Source organism: Mus caroli, unplaced genomic scaffold (assembly GCF_978045245.1).
Source record: "Mus caroli unplaced genomic scaffold, Mus_caroli_1 scaffold_15, whole genome shotgun sequence".
Classification (NCBI taxonomy): domain Eukaryota; kingdom Metazoa; phylum Chordata; class Mammalia; order Rodentia; family Muridae; genus Mus; species Mus caroli.
In genome coordinates, this window is record NW_028227270.1 from 47,260,977 (window position 1) to 47,279,947 (window position 18,971).

At 47.5% G+C, this 18,971-nt stretch overlaps 2 protein-coding genes across 6 annotated transcripts in view; one reads left to right on the forward strand and one right to left on the reverse strand.

Moving 5' to 3' along the window:
- The window catches only part of Exoc3 (exocyst complex component 3), a 35,974-nt gene extending 33,266 nt beyond the window's left edge, over positions 1–2,708 (forward strand). For all 3 annotated transcript variants that reach the window (XM_021180434.3, XM_029468259.2, XM_029468260.2), the window contains 3 exons: positions 554–715; positions 1,297–1,424; positions 2,456–2,708. In XM_021180434.3, the coding sequence (XP_021036093.1) occupies positions 554–715; positions 1,297–1,424; positions 2,456–2,627 (462 nt within the window). In that variant the 3' untranslated portion in view covers positions 2,628–2,708. The remainder of the gene's footprint in view (positions 1–553; positions 716–1,296; positions 1,425–2,455) is intronic.
- Positions 2,709–5,299: 2,591 nt separating this feature from the next.
- Positions 5,300–18,971, reverse strand: part of Slc9a3 (solute carrier family 9 member A3) — a 50,951-nt gene continuing 37,279 nt past the window's right edge. Inside the window, exons 4-17 of one of the 3 annotated variants that reach the window (XM_029468258.2) lie at positions 17,428–17,506; positions 16,707–16,884; positions 15,615–15,835; positions 15,071–15,273; positions 14,179–14,268; positions 13,988–14,058; positions 12,782–12,911; positions 11,480–11,595; positions 10,800–10,929; positions 10,412–10,588; positions 10,156–10,228; positions 9,346–9,453; positions 8,708–8,957; positions 7,835–7,947 (exon numbers count right to left, since the gene is read on the reverse strand). In XM_029468258.2, the coding sequence (XP_029324118.1) occupies positions 7,944–7,947; positions 8,708–8,957; positions 9,346–9,453; positions 10,156–10,228; positions 10,412–10,588; positions 10,800–10,929; positions 11,480–11,595; positions 12,782–12,911; positions 13,988–14,058; positions 14,179–14,268; positions 15,071–15,273; positions 15,615–15,835; positions 16,707–16,884; positions 17,428–17,506 (1,830 nt within the window). In that variant the 3' untranslated portion in view covers positions 7,835–7,943. Of the gene's footprint in view, positions 7,948–8,703; positions 8,958–9,345; positions 9,454–10,155; positions 10,229–10,411; positions 10,589–10,799; positions 10,930–11,479; positions 11,596–12,781; positions 12,912–13,987; positions 14,059–14,178; positions 14,269–15,070; positions 15,274–15,614; positions 15,836–16,706; positions 16,885–17,427; positions 17,507–18,971 lie in introns of those variants that run through there. The other 2 variants (XM_029468257.2, XM_021180824.3) reach the window with 2 other exon arrangements.

An 18,971-nucleotide genomic window follows, 5' to 3' on the forward strand; every position in this document is an offset into this window, starting at 1 on the left:
AGTTGGCCCTGAGACTAGGGCACACATCAATCCACTGCTGGCTTGGTGTTTGTTCACTGGGTCTCTGAAGCTCATTTGTAGATAATTTGGTGCCCTAGAAAGATGATGCTGGAAGCAAGCTCTCCAAGAGTCTTAAATCTGTCTGAATTTTAGATGGAATATAAGCATCAAGAATACACGGGTTATGTGTGGGTCCCTCCTTGCCTCTGTGTATGTGCTGTGCTGCCAGCTGGCCTATCATAACTCCTGTCACCATGTGAACACAGGAGAGTCCAAAACTTTATGGTGAAATTCACACATGTGTAATTTACTGTACTTACTTTAAAATCCTACAAAATATATAGCCAGGTGTAGTATTCTAGAGGCTGAGACAGGAGGATTATTGTGAGTTTGAGGCTAGCTTGAGCTATATAGCTAGACCATGTCTCAACAGGAAAAAAAAAAAAATCCAACTAAGTTGTTGGAAATAAGGACGTACACCAGCCTGTTTGTAGGTCATCTTAGGTGAGAACATCTGTGTGGAATCTGCTACTGACTACATGTTTTTCCACAGAGGATGACAGCTGAGGCACACAGACGTGTGGTGGTGGAATACCTGCGGGCTGTCATGCAGAAGCGTATTTCCTTTCGGAGTGCTGAAGAGCGCAAGGAGGGTGCCGAGAAGATGGTCAGAGAGGCTGAACAGCTCCGCTTCCTGTTCCGGAAGCTGGCATCTGTGAGTATTGAAAGGGGCTAAACTCAGGAGGGGTGCGTATCAGGTTACTGAGTTATCTAGTAGCTCGCTTTTTGTTCCTATGCCTGGACTGTTTAGGCCAGAGGATGGGATCCAGGAACATCAGGAACCAGTGGCCAGTTAGTTCTGTCTATCAAGAAGAAGGTCTAGGTCAAGAGCCTGCCCAGCTTCCCAGCTGATAAGTGCATTTCCACAGAGGCTGACACTTGGTTAAGGCAACTCTCAAGATTTTTGTAATGGCAGCCCATGTATAATTTCATGAAGTAATGTATTTCTTCCTGTCCCTCTGTTCTCGATGATTCTGGTTGCCACCCATTAATCTCCTTGACTCAAGTGTCCATAACTCGATACTCCTCACACCAGGCCTTTTCTCTGGCTGCAGACCAACCAAATCACCTGAGCTTGGCCCCTGACCTGTACTCAGAATGAGTGAATCTTGGGGTGTTTACATAGAAGAGCAAGGTGCCCAGCCTGAAAGCAGCTTTGGAGATGTCAACATCAAATTGGCATGACTGCAAGAAATAGAGTTGAGGGCTGTTCCTTACCCTGCTGCTGTTTTCCAGGGATTTGGTGAGGATGCAGATGGACACTGTGATACAATTGTTGCAGTGGCAGAGGTCATTAAGCTCACGGACCCTTCTCTGCTCTACCTAGAAGTCTCAACTCTGGTCAGCAAATATCCAGACATCAGGTAAAGGCTGAGTATCTTTCCATCAGCAAGAAGCACAACATGCCATTCCTAGGAAGGTGATCTGTGAGCATCAGAAGTCAGACCATGCAGGCCAACTAGTTGTGAAAAGAAAGGTGGTCAGGGCTCTGGTGGTAAGGGTGCAGCAAGGAGTCATCGGCGCAGTCTTCCACCAGCCCTGCTTGATGTTAGCAGAGTCTGGCTGAGGTTTGTACATTTGCCTTGTAGCCAACTTGCTTGCCTGAATAAATAGTAGACAGAAGGCAGCCCTAACTCTACAAGGTGTTTGCCTGAATGAATAGTGGACAGAAGGCAGCTCTTAACTGTTCAAGGTGTATGGTGTTGGGAAGGATTGAGTGTTACATCTTTGATTGGTGAAGTGAGGAAGATTGTGACCCCTGGAACTATCTAAACCCCATGATCTAAGGAAGGAAGCAGACTTGTATTTGGCTAGGACGTCCTCACATATATGTGCACTCAGTATCAGACTGAGGAAAGGGATATCTAGTCCATGTCCCTCTACCTGCTGTGCTGGCTCCAGACCCCAGGCCCTGCCTTTGTGACCTCCATTCTAAGAACCTGCCACATCCTCTAAGGATGAGCATGGCTAAGTTGTCTCATTGCCACTGTTAGAAGAGCAAGAGTCATAAACCCTCCAGAGTCACCCTTCTCTGGTAAGCATTCTTGACACCAGTAGTTAGAACAGAATTGTAGAAGTTCTTTTACACTGGGCTGTGGTGGTGCATGCCTTTAATCCCAGCACTCGGGAGGCAGAGGCAGGCAGATTTCTGAGTTCGAGGCCAGCCTGGGCTACAGAGTGAGTTCCAGGACAGCCAGGGCTACAGAGAGAAACACTGTCTCGAAAAACCAAAAAAAAAAAAGACGACGAAGTTCTTTTTCAGGGAGAAGGTAAGATGAAATGTTGGGTGCCTCTCTTCTGTAAAAGAAGAGCTGTTCTTTGTGGCTCTGAGCATCACCGGTGGGGACTGAGGGAGCTGAGAAGATGGAGGTTCACGCTGCCTTCTCTCCCACAGAGATGACCACATTGGTGCACTGCTGGCACTGCGTGGAGATGCCAGCCGGGACATGAAACAGACCATCATGGAGACACTGGAGCAGGGCCCCATGCAAGCAAGCCCCAACTATGTACCCATCTTCAAGGAGATTGTTGTGCCCAGTCTGAACGTGGCAAAGCTCCTTAAGTAGCCCTGTCCTCCCTGCTGCCCTATGTATCTTTACTGTGTGGCTGTCCTGTTGTCACCATATTAAACCAAAAGTCCGTCTCTAGGTGCTTGGTGTGATGTCAGTTACACGTTCCTGTCTTCTGTGGCATCACACTGTTCTCTACTATGAGAAAAAAAGATGTGTGATGGGCATCCCCTTTTCTTCCCTGTTGAAGTCTTGCTCTGCTTCATTAGCACTTGGAACCTCTGCCACTTAATTAAAGGAAAAGAAAGCCAGGAAGCTCTTCATTCCTAGTTGTAGGTTCTTCTGACTGGCTGTGACACAGCCACGTCCAGAGGCTTCAGGAGGTCATCAGATCTCAGCTCATGGATGGTTGTCCTCTTGTTCCAGAGCTCCAGGGACTACCTTAAATTTAACAAAGTTGGAGGCCCCTATAGAGGATGTCCACGTGACCTTGTACCACATGGCCATTCTTGAATGTGTAGACTAATGGAATATTTTCTTTCTACTCTTGATGACAGTGTTAACATTCTGATTTTATTTCATTCTTACAAAGTGTAAAAAATATCACAAATAACCCCTTTTCTAAGTGGAACTAAGTAAAAATTCCTCTGGAACTCAGAAGAAACATGAATTTCCTACAGGGACTGGCTGGTATTGTTTTGATCCAGGCCCTGCTCGACAATCCACTCAGTGTGAGTGACAGCTGGGCAGTGAAATGTACACTGAAAAGTATTGACAAATAGCAATGACCTTTGTGACAAAAGATGCTTGTGTCTCCACTGAGGTTTCTCAGTGTAGGCTGCTGCTGGGTGTGTAGGGTAGACATTAAAATGACCACGGGAATACCCACATGGTTAATCCCATTTGGCTCTCAGGCCTTAGAGGTCAACAGAGGACAGGGGAAATCATATTTGTGAACAGTGGGTAGTAGAATCATGGAGACAGGATAGGAATTGTTAGAAGTCAAGCGATAGTACCAGGCTATGTACTAATGGGTAGACAGTGTTCAGTAAGATACAGGGAAAGTATGGCCAAGAACCTTTTTAGAAGACACCTATGTACAGGATTAGATAGACTATTCCAATGAGTGGATTGTGCCTGCATATATCAGAGCTTACATTGTATGCTTCCTGAACAGGGCTGTGTGGCTGCCATTTGCCAGACAGGGAAGTGTTTTGAGAGAGAATAGTGAGCAGGTTATTGATTCCATGAAATGAGCTGTTAGACATGAAAGGGTGTCTTGCAGGTTAGCCAGGTCCCTTGACTGTTGTAGATTCTTTGGCTGTGATGAGACACCACAGCCACGGCAACTCTTATAAACGAAAGCATTTAACTGGGGACTTGCTTACAGTTTCAAAGGTTTAGTCCATTGTCATAATGGAGAGGAGCAGAGCATCATACAGTTGGGTACTGGAGCAATAGCTGAGAGCTGTTCTGAAGGCACAGGCAGACAGATGACAGACAGACTGACTCTGAGCTTGACATGGGTGTTTGAAACTGCAGAGCTCATCCCTACCTCCTGACACACTTCTCCAATATGGCCACCTCCTAATCCTTTCAAATAGTTCCACTCTGTGGTGACTAAGCATTGAAGTATATGAGCCTGTGGAGGCCATTCTTATTCACACCACCATATTGGCTTTATTCAGTTGGGTCCAGGATAAGTAGATGTTCTAGGTCATGCTGGATCACCAGTGAGATGGAGAAGCAGCTATGAGATTGATGCTGTTTCATTCCCCTTTCCTCGTATCTGTTGATGCGCAGTTCAGGTTGATGAATGAGCTCCCTCTAAAGAAGGAAAGGACGGACATCCTAGACACTTGAGTTCAGGATGTCAGAACCAGGCCACCTCAACAAAGTCCTTTAATGCAGAGTTCAGGGAGAGCTGAACAAGCAGAGCCACATTGGGTCACTTCCTTTCTTACTGCAGTGGAATGAATTGTGACTTCTAAAAAGAAAGATTGAGGTCTTAACCTTAGAAGCCTGAATCAGACTTGGGTTGAAAGTAGAATCATTGCAGGTGTGATGTAACTTAAGGTATTCAGTCACATGGAAATAGTGTGAGTACTTGCACTGGAGATGCCAGCAGCCCTCAAAACCAAAAAGAGGCCTGGGAGGACTCCTTTCCTGACTCCTGGCATGAAGCAGACTTTGTGACTCCCACAGTGTTCTTTGCTAGTTTACCCATTATATCTGCTTTAAGATGACATAAACTTAGCAGTTGAGATTCCTCTTGTAAACAGCCAGTGTCTGGGGATTCTGCTTTGATATGCAATTTTAAGTGATCTAAAATTAAAATAAAAAGTGTGTTGCAGGACCTCTAGAGCTCATGTTTAACAGCCTCTGCCACACACCTCTGCCTTGGACTGTCCTTCCCCTGACCTACGGAGACCCTCCTTGGTGCCCTTCCTTCTGACTGAGAAGAAGAATGCACTCTGAGGTCTGTAGCACCTCAGCCACCTCCTCAGCCATGGTGGGAGCTGTTTGAACCGCCCACTGCCCGCTCAGCCACAGGAAGTATCTGATCTGTTTTGTAGCTGAGAGATGCTAAACTGGGGCTTTCCATAGATGTGTCCAACAGCTTCCCATTCCTGATAGGGTGGCCTCAGAAACACTCTGTTTTATCTTAATTTTAATGCACAATAAACTGCTCCTTAAGTTTTCCTGGGTAGGAGTTTTCCTTCATAAACAAAGTATGCACCCAAAATGCCTCAAAGTGTTTTTAATAGACATAAACAAGCAGTCGCTGCAGTTTTGCTGATGGACTCCTTGTACAAATGCTGCCCAACACATAGGAGGGCCATTTTAAGGCACGAGATTCTGTGATCAGAATTAAAGTTCAACTATAATTATGTTCACATTAATACACAATTTTAACCATTCAAAATATATTTCTAGTTTTGATGAAGTCCTTTAAATTTCCTTTCATAAAAAGATTAGTAATACATAGTATATTGAACACTGTAATAAAATTATTTTCAAGAAAATACAGAAGTGGAAATACAAATTTCCTAAATTTGTATACTTTGTAGTACCACAAAGTAGGTCTGAGTTCAGTATTAAATAAATAGAAATTCTCTTCTAATAAAAAAAACCTTTTACAACAGTTTTCCTAAGGAAATACATTCATAGGATTTTACATTCTATTGTACAACAATGACAAGAACAAGAGGGTCCTCAACTATGAAATGTGGCCACTGTATCATTTAAGCACAGGAAGTGGGGTTTTGTGAATGAGGCTATCTTGTCAAGACTCTGATTCCATATGGCTATGCCCAGTGGTGTGGTTCACACGCTCAAAGGACATGGCCCATGCACAGCTAAAATATGGACAGAGTGTCAAAGAGTTCCACAGATTGATCGCCCGGCTGCTAGCTTTGGTATCTCTGGGTACTGGTGCAAGGTGACAGTTGCTGAAGCCTGTCTCATCACACTTGGCTTCTAATTCTGCAGTGGGAATTGGACCCCATGTCCAGCAGATCAGGTGAGGTGTTAAGGCAGTGTCCTGGCACAGGAAGGTATGAGAAACTTGTCTGCAGAGCAGGGGCTGAGAGATGCCTCGCAGAACACCCCTGGTACAGTAGCCAGGTACACCCTGCCTAGGAGGTACTCTAAATGGCAGCTCCAAATAATCTGGTGAAGTTCCGGATCCCAGCATTGTACAGTGGCTGGACTTCAGAAATGGACAAATGCTTCAGGGCTGTGGAAGTCAGATGCTGAGCATCTCTCTGATGGCCGAGTCTGAGCTAGCCAGTCAACAGCATACTGACAGGTTCCGTTGGTGAACGACACTCTGAAGCACAATGCAGTATGTTGAGCGAACTTGCTTTGTTTTCATTCACTTCTCTCAGCTCTCTTCCTATCCATGAATCAACTGCAACATTAATATAAATTGATGGACCTTCCTGGGACTCCTCTGAAGGTGACTGTCAACCTTGTTCCTGAGACATGGTATTTAGTTTCCTGAGCAGAAACCTGAGTGCTTTGTTTCAGAAGTCTCCAGGAAGTCCTTAAGTCCACCTTTAGACTCATCTCGATCTCCCTTAAGTGATACCCCGTGGTACAGGCAAAGTTTCCAGTGAGTTGGAAGCAAAACTCAGGTGACTCTTCAATACTGGACTTCTGAGGAAAAGTGATAAGGGATGATGGCCCACCCTCTTACCCCTACAGAGGGCCAATGTTCTAAGGCAGAGTCCCTGAAGATCTGGGGGCAGGACAAAATGTCCAGAGAGTGGGTTCCTACATTCCCCTACTCTTGAGTGATGTAGAGCCCCTCTATGTCCCAGGTCTTCCCTGCCTTTGATAGATACCAGAGAGCTGGCTATAATTTTGACCAAGGAAGGGTTCTAGTGAACCACTACTAGTGCCCTAGCTCAGTCTGCCTGACCATCTGCAGTGTTCCCAACTTAGGCATAGCTCAGGCCAGACACCTTGTTTGTGATGGCAAGGGCCAGGCCGGGAGGGGCCAGGCAGGGAAAGTCTGAGCTAGAAGAGCCAAATATTTCTGCAGTTAATCACAAGGTAATAGGGCAGTCTGGAGAACTAACTTGGAAGGGGGTCAGATAGGGTGTATATTTCTGGGGATGCACAGAACCTGCTGCCTATTTTAGAATGAGGTTGATCTGGGCAGTGCCACTTCTACAAATCTTAATTTTTGAGACCTTCTTTTGTACCAGCAGTGATTTAAGTCCACCACGAGTCTCTCAGGGATCTTCCTCCTCCTCAGAGTAAGGGTGGCAAACCCTAACAAGGGTTCTAGCCTCAGGGTAGGGGTGGGGAGGCAGCACCACAGAGCCCTAGGATCTGAACCAGGGCAAGAAGATGGCAGGAGGCAGTGTGGTATCCTGGGGACACCAGATGGATTCTTCCTAGGGCTAGGCTATGCATTAAGACTCCCAGGGTGCATTGGACCCTAAGAACACTAGCTGGTTGGGGAGGGGCCACTGAAGGAGACCCTCGGAGCTGGGCCCCCGGCCAGGCAGCAATTACAGTGGCGTCTCTTCTTGCTCCAGAGCATGCAGCGGCAGTTCTATAGAGCCCGGAAGAGAAGCGAGTTTTAGCAGAGCTGGGCGTCGGCGCGGGCGAGGCCTTTGGAATGAGCGCCTACTGTGTACCCGGCGCGCAGCTGCCGACCGAGCGTGTGCACTGGGTGGGGCCCGGTGCTCTGGCTCTGTCCCGGCATCACCAGAGGCAAAAGTGACAGTCGAGGTGCGCTCAGATGGGGCGGGGCTTGGGGCTCGTGGGTGGGCGAGCCCTGCGGGGAGCAAAGGCTGCTGGGAAGCAGCAGATGACTGGCGAGACAAGCGTCCAGTAAGCGATGTGCCAGAGCCCGTGTCACCTGTGGGAAAACGGAGGGTGAGTGGCTCTCAGTCCAGATCAACACTGACCTCCAGAAGTCTGTACTCAGTCCAAGATTCCCTTCCCCCTGAGTTTGCTGTTCCTCCATGGCTTGCCCAAAATTAGATGCCTGACCATGGAAAGGGTACCTCAGGCTCAAGTGCAAAGAAAGACCCCTAATCTTCCACACCAAATGGGGGCATTTTCTGCTGTGCACTACTGCAGAGTTAGGAGGAGTTCCAGCCAGTATCTCTGAACCTTCCTAGGCAGCTATGCACTGAGCAGATCTGGATCACTCCCCATATTCTGACACTTTCAAACCCTGCCATTGATAGCAGCCCCCTCCACAAGGGGTAGCAGTGCCACACCCATCCCTGGGTACTACTGCTCTACCCTAAAAACCTATCACAAGCCTCAAGGCACACAAGGCTCTTTCAAAGAGCCAGGCCTTTAATCCCAGCACTCAGGAGGCAAAGACAGCCTGGTTTACATAGCTAAGTTCCAGAACAGCCAGAGCTGCTCAGGGAAACCCTGTCGAAAAGGGTGGAAGTGGGGGCAAGCCGAGAGACAGAAGCAAAGAGCAGGTGGAAGAGCTCTGTGGACAAGCAGGTTCTAAGAAATACACAGCTGGACAGATGACCAAGACAGGGTTTACAGAGTGAAGACAGCTGCTGCAAAGTCTGAAAAAGTACAGGTACTGCAGAGAGGCCTGATGGCAACAGCTGGGAAGAAAGAATGCGTTAGAGGAGGAAAGCAGTTACATGTGTGTGGACTCGGGGGCAGCCGGTTGGAGCTGATCCTCGTGGCCATCAGCCTGCAGGAAGGAATCCACGGATTTGTTGCTGAGGCGGAATGGTGTCAGGCGGCGGAAGTTGCTGGGAGAGTTTGGAATCTGAACACGGGCCCTCTGGGAGGGCACCACGGTCTCCCCAGGAGACAGCCAGGGTGGTACCCTGGATAGGATGCTTGGGTCCAGATCCTCGTCAGGGGAGAACACGGGATTATCAATTCCTAAGAGAAAGGGCAGCTGGTCAACCTCAAAGAAGTAGTGCTCTCAGGGGAAGTAGGAGGCTGGGTAGATTGGCTCTGTACTGGGTGACTATGTCAATTCCTCTTGGGGCTACCACCTTCAGGGTAACCTTGACAGTCAAACTTATAAATCTAACCCTCATCGCACACCTTCCCTCCACATTTGAGACCCAAAAATCCTAGACAGTTTCAACAACACCTCCCTTCTCTCAGATCTGGCCTGTTCTTCCAGATATACTTGCCATCTGCCCTGGGAAGACATCTAGGTAGAAGATTGATACTAAGCCTCCTCAAGCCTAGCTCCTCCTTCAATGACCAAGCTTGCTTAGGGCAGCAGGGATGTCTCCCCCACTGGTCTCTCCCATCTTACCTGCCCCAGCGTCAGAGGCTACATCCTGGGTGACACTGGCCAGAAACTCAATCCCTCCACTGATCTCTTCATAGTTGGTGGTCTCCTCATGCTCTGAAAGTTCCAAGTCTAGGTAGCAGAGGAAAAGGAATACTTTGTGTAAGAATGACTCAAGTTCTTGATGGCTGCTAGGACACTCTCCCCTCCTATCACAACCCCCCACCCCGGCCCCCGCTCCATGGGTGGTTTTTCACAGCACTTGGGTAGCCTAGGGTTCAAGGGTCTGGAGCCAGTTGTGCAAAGGCCTGAACTACTCCTACAGTGCTTTCTTTTGTGACCCCAGCTATATTTGATCTTTGGGAAGGTCTATTGGATAGGAATGGCTGGGACCCCATGACCTACAATGAAAGGGATGGATGGAGAAAGACCACTTATCTTTTAAAGGTATGTGTGTATATGTATGTGTGTGTGTGCTCATGCACATGCATGCTCGGGAGTGTGTTTAGTACCCATGAGGGCCAGAAGAGGGCATTAGAGTCCCTGGAACTGGAGTCACAGGTGGCTTAAGTTTCCTTATGTGAGTGCTAGGAACTGAACTTGAGTCCTCTGGAAGAGCAGTAACCATTCTTAAACACTGAGATGTCTTTCCATCCCATAGTGGGAGTGCTGCTGCAGGAATATGGGAGAAGAGCACTAAGAGTGTCTGGCCTAGTGGTATCCCACTCCCACCCACCAAGGGATGCATAGAGGTCCAAGATCAGAATCCCCGGGTACAGCCACAGGCCCAGGAGTCCCTCCTGAATCAAGCACATACAGAGGAACAGTTCTTACCTTTCTCCTTGATGGTGTAGTTGTGTGCCAGGTTCTCCATAGGTAGCTTCCCATTAGGAATGCTGCTATTCCTCTGTGGACAAGTATGAGCTCTTACAGATGTACCCACACCCAGGCCCCAAACTTTGAGGAATTTGGTCTCTGCTCTGGTGAAAGGCTGTTCACCTGGCAGCTTGCCTGGCCAGCAGGACCACAGAGAGTCCCCTGCCCCTTCCTGGTAGCCCACCCTACAACTGCTGACCCCACCTTCCCTCACCCGCTTCTGTGCGCGCTCCCTCTTGTACAGCTTGGCCGCCTTCTTATTCTGGTTGATGCCTAGCTTAGCTGACTTAAAGGACTCCAGGCGCTTCCTCATGGTCCTGTGAAAGATTTCCTTGTCCTGCTTTTCATCCTCATTGGGTGTTAGCTCATGCCGACTATAGAGATGCTTGTACTGTGGGAACAACTGGCAGTCAGTTGGGCCTATATGGCCCAGGTAGGTCATAGAATCTCCAGCTCATCCCTGTAGACCCCTTGTCTGAGAAGAAGGCAGACACTGCTGTAGGTGTGTGACGGGGTTCCACCAGCCACATCACATGAGGGGATGACAAAGGCTTACCCTGTGGGATAGGAGGGCTCTGGGTGTCTCATCTCATGGTACCCACCTCCTGCCGAGGCTTGTACAGGTACTGTTGCAGTGTGTGGTGGGTGACCATGTCCTCGGTGTCACGGATGCTCCTCCGCCTCTGTTCCAAGGACTGCATGTCCAGGCATACAGCACTGACATTTTCCCTCCTGCATGAACCAACACTGAGCCCAGGGGAGCAGCTACACAGAAGTCATCTGCCCTGCCTAGGTACTTCATAGTCCCTTCCTGCCTCAGGACTGCTTGGATGGTTTCCCAGAATACCTTCTAGACTTCTGTGTAAAGTTGAACCCCAGTGCCACCAGTCTCCCTCTACAGCCCAACTATGACTCCTGAGGTCAACAGCCTTTCATAAGTGCTAGAATAGCCACCATCATAAAAACTGACAATTAGCTGCTCAGGGCTAAAGGATATGAACTTCTGAAACAGGTCAGGCATCTGCTGCTAACCCTTCCTACCTTCTTCCTTCTCTCTAATCTCAGTGCTTCACAGAGTCCTGCTGACTGCGGAATAAAGGTGTGCTTTCACAGATGGGAATGCAGGCATCTTTCTGTACCCTTCTCCTATCCTGGTCAACTTATACTTTCCTTACTCAGTTGCCTTAGGCCCTGTAGGAGGAACTAGTAGGCTTAATGGTCATAAGAGAGATGCTTTTTAGGGGTACACTTTACCAGGGGAGTTTATGAACTGGTCACATACAAGAAATATGAGACAGACGCCTCCACAGTAGATGGGCGGGGTGTGTTGAAGTCCACATTGACCATATTGTCCGTACTTGGGGAGCGAATGAAGGCCAGGGACCCACGGCGCTCTCCCTACAAGGAGAACATAGACTCATTAGCACTCAAGGATGTCCCTTAGGTGGCACCTGCCATGTCAAAAGATCCTGTGACCAAGCTAAAGGGACTGTGGGCTCAGGCAGGCAGAGATGAAGCTCAAGGAAGATCAGCCTTCCTGGGGCCCCGTGCAATGTCCCTAGACACTTTGCAGCTCAACGAGGGCCAAGATACAGAGTAAGAGCTGGGGTTGGGTCCAAGCAAAGGTCATCAAAGCCTCACTTGAGAGGAGTAGAGCTAAAAGTTGAGCAGGAAAAACAAACAAACAAACAAAAAACAAAAAACAGTAGATAAAAACAGAATCTCTTAAAGGACACAAAAATATCTAGGGTATACTACCCCAGCTTGAAGGTTGGGGAGGTAGTTTTTGTCCCCATCAGAGTCTCTGAGTGGCAATGGTCATGGGGTCATGTGGTGCTTAATTGGGACTTATGTCTATTAATAAAGGATGTCATGGAGCCCAGACAGGAGTGGGTGGGTCATGGATGAACTGGCCACAAGACAGTCACATGTGTGTCATTGAAGGATTTAATATGAATATGTACAACATATATGCCTATGTTGTTTCTATGCATACATGTGTTTATGACTATGTATGTATGTAGGTATGTATGTATTAGTTTACAGGTACCTGGGTATGTGTGTGTTCATATTTGTAAATGTAAGCATTACTATACATTTGGGTGTGCATGCATCAGCCATGCCTTTGTGTATGTATGTACATGTGAGGCTGCTCCTTAAGGTCATCAGCCATTAGAAAATATCTACCAACTTGTTTCTGAGTACAGTGTATATGTGTGAATAGGTAGAGGACCTGGGCCCATTACCCATTTCCCAACGTCTTTCATTCCTTTTAGGGAAAATACAGGTATTCATGCTCCTCTAGAGCCTGGTCTCCATGATCAGGAAGATTTGGTTTCTACCAAAACCACAGTATCTAGATAGTCACTGTACCTATGCCTCTTGTTCTTGAGTGACAGGGAACTCTGACATGCCCTATTTTTAGAGTACAACTCCACAATTCACAAGAACATTTGCAATGAGCCACTCAAGCATAGCACACAAGGGTCACACATCCCTGCCCTCTGCCTATGCCCTAGACCGCATCTGATGTTTTACTTTAGCCCTCAACTTCAGCAGAGGGATAAAGAGGATATTATAGTACCTCAGCCACATAGCTGATAGCATCCTTCAAATTCAGCTCATGGAAAACATTCAGGATCCGATCTCGAGATTTTTGAGCAGATCTTCTCATGAGGACTTTGCTGAGGAACTTCCGGTCAAAATTGGACCACCTGGGGGACAAAAGATCACATCAGCACTCAGAGTCTGGGTCTGTCTGCCCCACGTAGATTAGAACAAGGTCAGAACAGGCAAATGCCTGCCAGAGCTAGTCAACATAGAACCATCCTTTTTTTTTCCCCTCCTGGATTTTATTTATTGTAACAACCTAAAAGTGAGTTTTAAAGTGAAAGGTCATCATGCCACCTCAGGTCTCATCCTTTGCATTCTTCTATTTTTGGCAGTGGCTGGCAGTGCCATTTTTTTTTTTTTTAGGTAACAAAATGGACAGGTTTCCAAGTGCCCATCTGACCCTCCAAGTGCTGTGAGGACAGGGACAAGATTAAGACAGCAGTAGGCATTGTTCCAACTCCCAAGACATTCTTGCCCAGGATGTGTTGCTCAAGTGAACTCTGCAGCCTCAGGTGGACTCCAGGGAATTATCTCAAAACAGGTACTAACAAGGGTGAGATACGTGTTTCTGTCATATAGTCTTTAAGTACCACTTTATGTTACAGTAAAATACAAATGAGTGATTTCTGTTTCATGAACAAGATAATTTTAAATACTGACTAACACATCTTTCCCATTAATGAAATAGAGGAGTGATTTGTTTTCCTGGTTTTTAATTTCTACATTATTTAAGTTTAGCATTAATTGGTCAGTAAAAGGGTGTCTCTCTATATGCTGGGGCAATCATCAGGAATAAGATTCCAGTCCCTGGTTTGTTGGATGCTCTATCCTCTTTGTTAGCATTAACTTTGTTTTCTGCCTGCTTGCACCTGGAAGTGTAGGATATGTTTAAGCCTGGGAATGGGGGCTCATGAACCATGAAAAAGTGTCCATATGCTGCTGTCCATCCTTCTCCCCAGTATAATTTCAGGGGCAGTGTGGAACCCAGACAATTTGTCTCTGGCTCTTTTAAATGGAGAGGTCCTCCAGAAATTGTATTTTGTGATTCTTGAATTGTGGTATCACACTGGTGTGGCCTCCAGTGTTCTTATTGTCCCTCTCTGCACCTATGGGCCCCATTGTTCTATATTTGAGGGGTCACAGGTAGAAGGGGGATGTTATGACTTAGGCTACTTACTTATCTCTGAGGTAATTGTGTCCAATTTGTCCTGAGATGTCCTCAATGGCTGAGAGGATGTGATCGAAAGCCTTTCAGAGGAAAAAAAAAAAAAACTTAACTAGCCATCCTTGCTCACCCACAGCCTACCCCCAGACCTTGTCTTCCCAGACCATGTCTTCCCAGGCTGTACACTTCGACCTTCTCCCTACCCGTCCATGTAGCTTCTCATTGAGCTTTGGCTCACGATGCTCACTCCTCTTCACCTTCAGCCACTGCACCAGGGGCTTAATGGTCAGGCCCTGAAAGACAGCCTCACTAATTCTGATGCCAGACAGGATCCTCATACCCCCCAGGGGCCTCTGAGCCCAAACTAAACAGACATTAGATCTCTTCTTCCACTGTATCTTCCACTGTAAACAGCCCAGGGACCCATGAATCCATTGGCACTGGCCTATAAAAAGGTACCCCAAGGTGCCGGGCATTGGTGGCGCACACCTTTAATCCCAGCACTCGGGAGGCAGAGGCAGGTGGATTTCTGAGTTCAAGGCCAGCCTGATCTACGAAGTGAGTTCCAGGGCAGCCAGGGCTACACAGAGAAACCCTGCCTCGAAAAAAACAAAAAAACAAAACAAAAACAACAAAACAAAAACAAAAACAAAAAACCAAAACCAAAACCAAAAACAAAACAAAACAAACAAAAAAACCAACCAACCAAACAAACAAACAAAACAAAAAAACAAAAAAAGATACCCCAAGGCCCCTGTGCTGTGGATGTCTATATGGACATCAGAACTTCCAGTGGTCACTTTGGATGGCCAGATGCAAAGGGCCCAACCAATTAGCATTGTAGATGTAACTAGGTCTGCTTGCATCAGTCCTGGCCAGAAAGTAGCACTTTAAGGACAAATTGTGCTATGTCCCCTGTGGGGCCACATGAAAACCTACAAAATGCTCCTAATTACTAAAATTACACAAACCAATTAAAGTGTGGAATCTGGAAACAATTGACCTACAGGGCTGAGCCCTGTAGGGCCAGCTGCTCTGAGGTGAGATCAGAGTTTGGACATTCTGAGGCAGGGCCCTGGGCAAGCTGAGCCACACCTGAAAGATGACTGTGAAGAAGACCACAATGAGAGTGGTGCTGACAAACAGATTTTTCTCCTTGACTTTCTTCTCATCCAGAAGTACCACCAAGGCATAGGCCACTGCCCCACGCAGGCCACCATAGGACATGACCACCTGGTCAATGGTTTCTAGCTGCACCATTCTGTAGCGATTCAGGATCCAGGTCTGCAGAACAACACCTGTAGCAGAGAGGTCACTCAGCTCCATGGTTGTTTCTCTCAAGGCCACCCCTCAGGATTCCCTAAAGTCTTTTGTCCCTCTGTCCTTCTGCTGACTGTGAAGGATGGACAATGGGTCTATCCCAAGGGTACTACTAGTCAGGCACTCTGTAGGATGAGGCAATAATACTGCTCTCACCCCAGCTCCCAGCTCCCATTCCTTGATCCCCATGCTTTGCCTTGAAAAAACATCTTTATAAGGATCAGTGGTTGGATTTTTTACAGAGCCACCCTGGGCCCCCCAAATCTGTGACCTAAACTGAGGGAGCCTAGCTACTACCAAGAGTGCTCCTAGCCCTCACCAATGGCTCGATATACAGAAATGAAGACCAGTGTCAGCAACACAAAAGCTGTGTTCCATGTCCAGATGTCGGGGTTCACAGCTGAGATACCCAGGAACATAAAGATAATGGTCTCTGCTCCACTGGCCAGCATCTTCATAGTGTAGCGCACAGTGGTGGCCGACTGCTCTGAGATGTTGGCCTTCACGTACTTCTGACAGCAGATGCCGCAAAAGGTGATGCTGGGGGGAAGGGCAGTGTGAGATTTCTCTGCCTCAATTCAAGCAGGCTGACCCCACAGACAGATGTTTCCAGGCCTAGCTCCTGCCATCTCTAGTTTCTCTGATGACATTGCAGGCCTCTACATTCCAGCAGATACAATCTACAATGGCTAGTCCTATGTTGTATGAACCCTGCTCTTCCCAAGGGTTAATACCCTGTGCTGGGTGTACCCTGTTGCTTCCATGCTCCAAGACTAGATATGGAGTTTCAATAAAGGAACAGCCTTCACACACTGCCATGAGAGTCTATTGGTAGCTAATTGGTGACCAGGTAATAATAGCCATTGAAAAAGCTTGGTGCCAACTTTGGTGTCAGGAAGCTCCTGCCTGAGTGTGAGGCTGCATGCCAGCAGAAGCTGTGATAGGGTTTCTGGACAGATCATTATTCAATCATAAGCCACAGCACACACCTACCATGTCCTCTCAGTGGGCACCTGTCTAGCCAAGGATAATTCTGAAGACTTATTAACTTCTTAATTAAAAAAAAATTAGATTGACTTCTTTACCTCTGTCAATGAATTTCTATCCAACTATGAAAGCTATGGAGGTGGCAGCTACACAATGGCTTGAAATTTGGGCTCCAAGGAGGAGACCGTAGGTAGGGACTAGGCTCACCCTGACAGCCCCTTCACCAAGGAGCAGTAGGCAGGGACCAGGTTCACCCCCACAGCCCCTTCACCAGGATGATGGCAAAAAGCCCAAGATACCCTCTGCTCACAGTGGCACCTTCTGCCGGAGTTTAAATGCAGGGGATGTCTGGCACATCACCATCTAGAAAGCCACCTACCCAGCCCAGCCAACAGCAGAGGGTTGTTTCTTGAGGGGGACTTACGCCAGGATGGCTGACAAAGACAGCATCTCGGAGGTCAGATAGGACAGGTAGGAAATGACAAAGACGAAGCCAGGCTCGATGATACGCACATGCTTGGTGAAGCGAGTCACCAAGGACAGCAGGAAGGCGAAGATAACACCCACCAGAGTGCCCCCTAGGCTCACCACGAAGAAGGACACTGTGAGAGAAAGGAACGAATGGTCCTTTGTGGCTGGTGATGAGTAAAACTGACAGGTTGGCTACTCATTCCTCATGGAAAGCTCCTGGCAACTGCTCACAGCAATGCTGAAAGTTTCGGAAATGAGGCAACTTTGTTCTCTGTGGATAGAGTGTCTGATCTCCAAGTTTAGTGCACGAGGTTGAGGACAGAGGCATGGTATACAGGGGACAAGACTACATGGTAGAGGGCATTGGCTTGGCATCTGTGCGGGGCTCAGTCAGTAGCATGATCTGAACCCTGTGTCCTTATACACTGTCCTTCTGGCCTTGCCTAGGGAGACCTGGGTTGATTGTCCATATCCGTTCTCAGGATCTCTCAAGGCTGTCAGCATGTGTGATATTCTGGGAAAGGAACCCCAGCATTGTAAGTAACCAGAACATAAGCTGGAGATCCCAGGATAGCAGGCGCCCCAGGGATTCCATTCTAGAGAGAAGATGTGCCTCTGTGTTCTTTGACAACTAGATCTAAGGCAAGTCAGGAAGAAACACTCTCAGTACATACCTATGCCTTTCACACAATCCACGCCAGTCACTGCGTCACCACCCAGTGTCACAAAAGACTCAAAAACATTGTACAAGACCTAAGGGTACAGAAGACAGAAACATATCTGGTCAGCCCTGCATCCACACCGGCCCATCCCTGTCCAGTACCCGCTCTTCTCTAGATTCAGGCCCCAGAGTTGACACCTGAAGTAGCTAAAAACACTTGTAAAGTTGGTTCAAATTGACAATTGTCAACAGGAAAGGATCATCAGAATAGCAGATAGGATGTGCAGACAAGTGAGTGTCCTAGAACCAGGAAAGCAGGTACAATCTCTGAATCTTGTTCTATATTCTTGCAGATGTGTTCAAGAAACATTGAGGCAGCTGGGCAGACTGTTTGGGACACAGTCATGGTGATAACTGAGTCATTGGCAAGGTCCCTGGGGGGGGGGGTTGTTCTTCATGAGGAAGAAGGTGGGAAAGGCATAAACCATGAGGGCATGAGGGAACCCTTGGTCTACAGGAAGCTCACCCCACTACACACACAAGGGAATCAATCCTCAGGGCCACTGTAGCTCAAGAAGGCTGAGGGCTACTTCCTGAATTTTAGACTAGGTCTCAAATGGGCCCAAAGAGTCTTCTACACACAGAATCTGATACAAGGCACCCTGCGACTCTACTACACTCCAAGGGAGCATAAGACCTTGGGGATTTCTTAGGAACCACAGGCAATTTCAGAGGGCAGAAGAAATCAAACACACTTCCTCAGGTGTCAGCTGAGGGCTTGGGCCCCATTCTTACCAGTTAATCCTCATCCCCTCCCACAGACCTGTAGTCCATCTGGGGACAGGTTTTGAAATCTCCTCAGGGCTGCACTAAAGCAGCAGCAGTGCTCATGTTTCCTGTACCTGCTTCTCGCTGCCAAGATGAAAGCAACCTCATCTTTGTGGATACCTTATGCCTACTCCACTGCATGGGTCTGAGAAGCCATCAGGGAGAAGTTGAATGTGTTCCCTCCACTTACATGATGACTCCTGACCTCAAGACCTCAGAATGAAGCTGTTTGGTAGGACATCTTCAAAGAGAGTAGTTAAGGATAAAAGTGATCAATAGGGTATGCATGAGAACATATAAGAAATGATGTATATATAAGAAGAGTGCAGATCATAAACACACAGAGAGATGACCATGTGAGCACACAGGCAGAAGATAGCATCTGTGGGCTAAGGAAAAGGGCCTCCCGGCCAGCTGCCATGCTTGGTTCTCAGCTTCCAGCCTTCAGCATTGAGACAATAAACTCTTACTGTTTAAGCCACGGGCTTCTGAAGTAGTTTGTTTTGGTGGGCCCATGGGATTAATGCAATTCCTGTAGGACTTTGTTGTTTGTTTATTCATCTGTCTGTTTCTTTGGAAATAGTGGGTAATATCAAGTGTGGGTCCAAAGTTATAGACCTCTGCTCTGGGGGATGTGGATATAGAGATTTCAGTAGGGCAGCATTACTGCCAAAGGTGGTAATGAATGGGCCTAAAATAGTAAAATAGAGAAATTTGATGAAGCAGAGT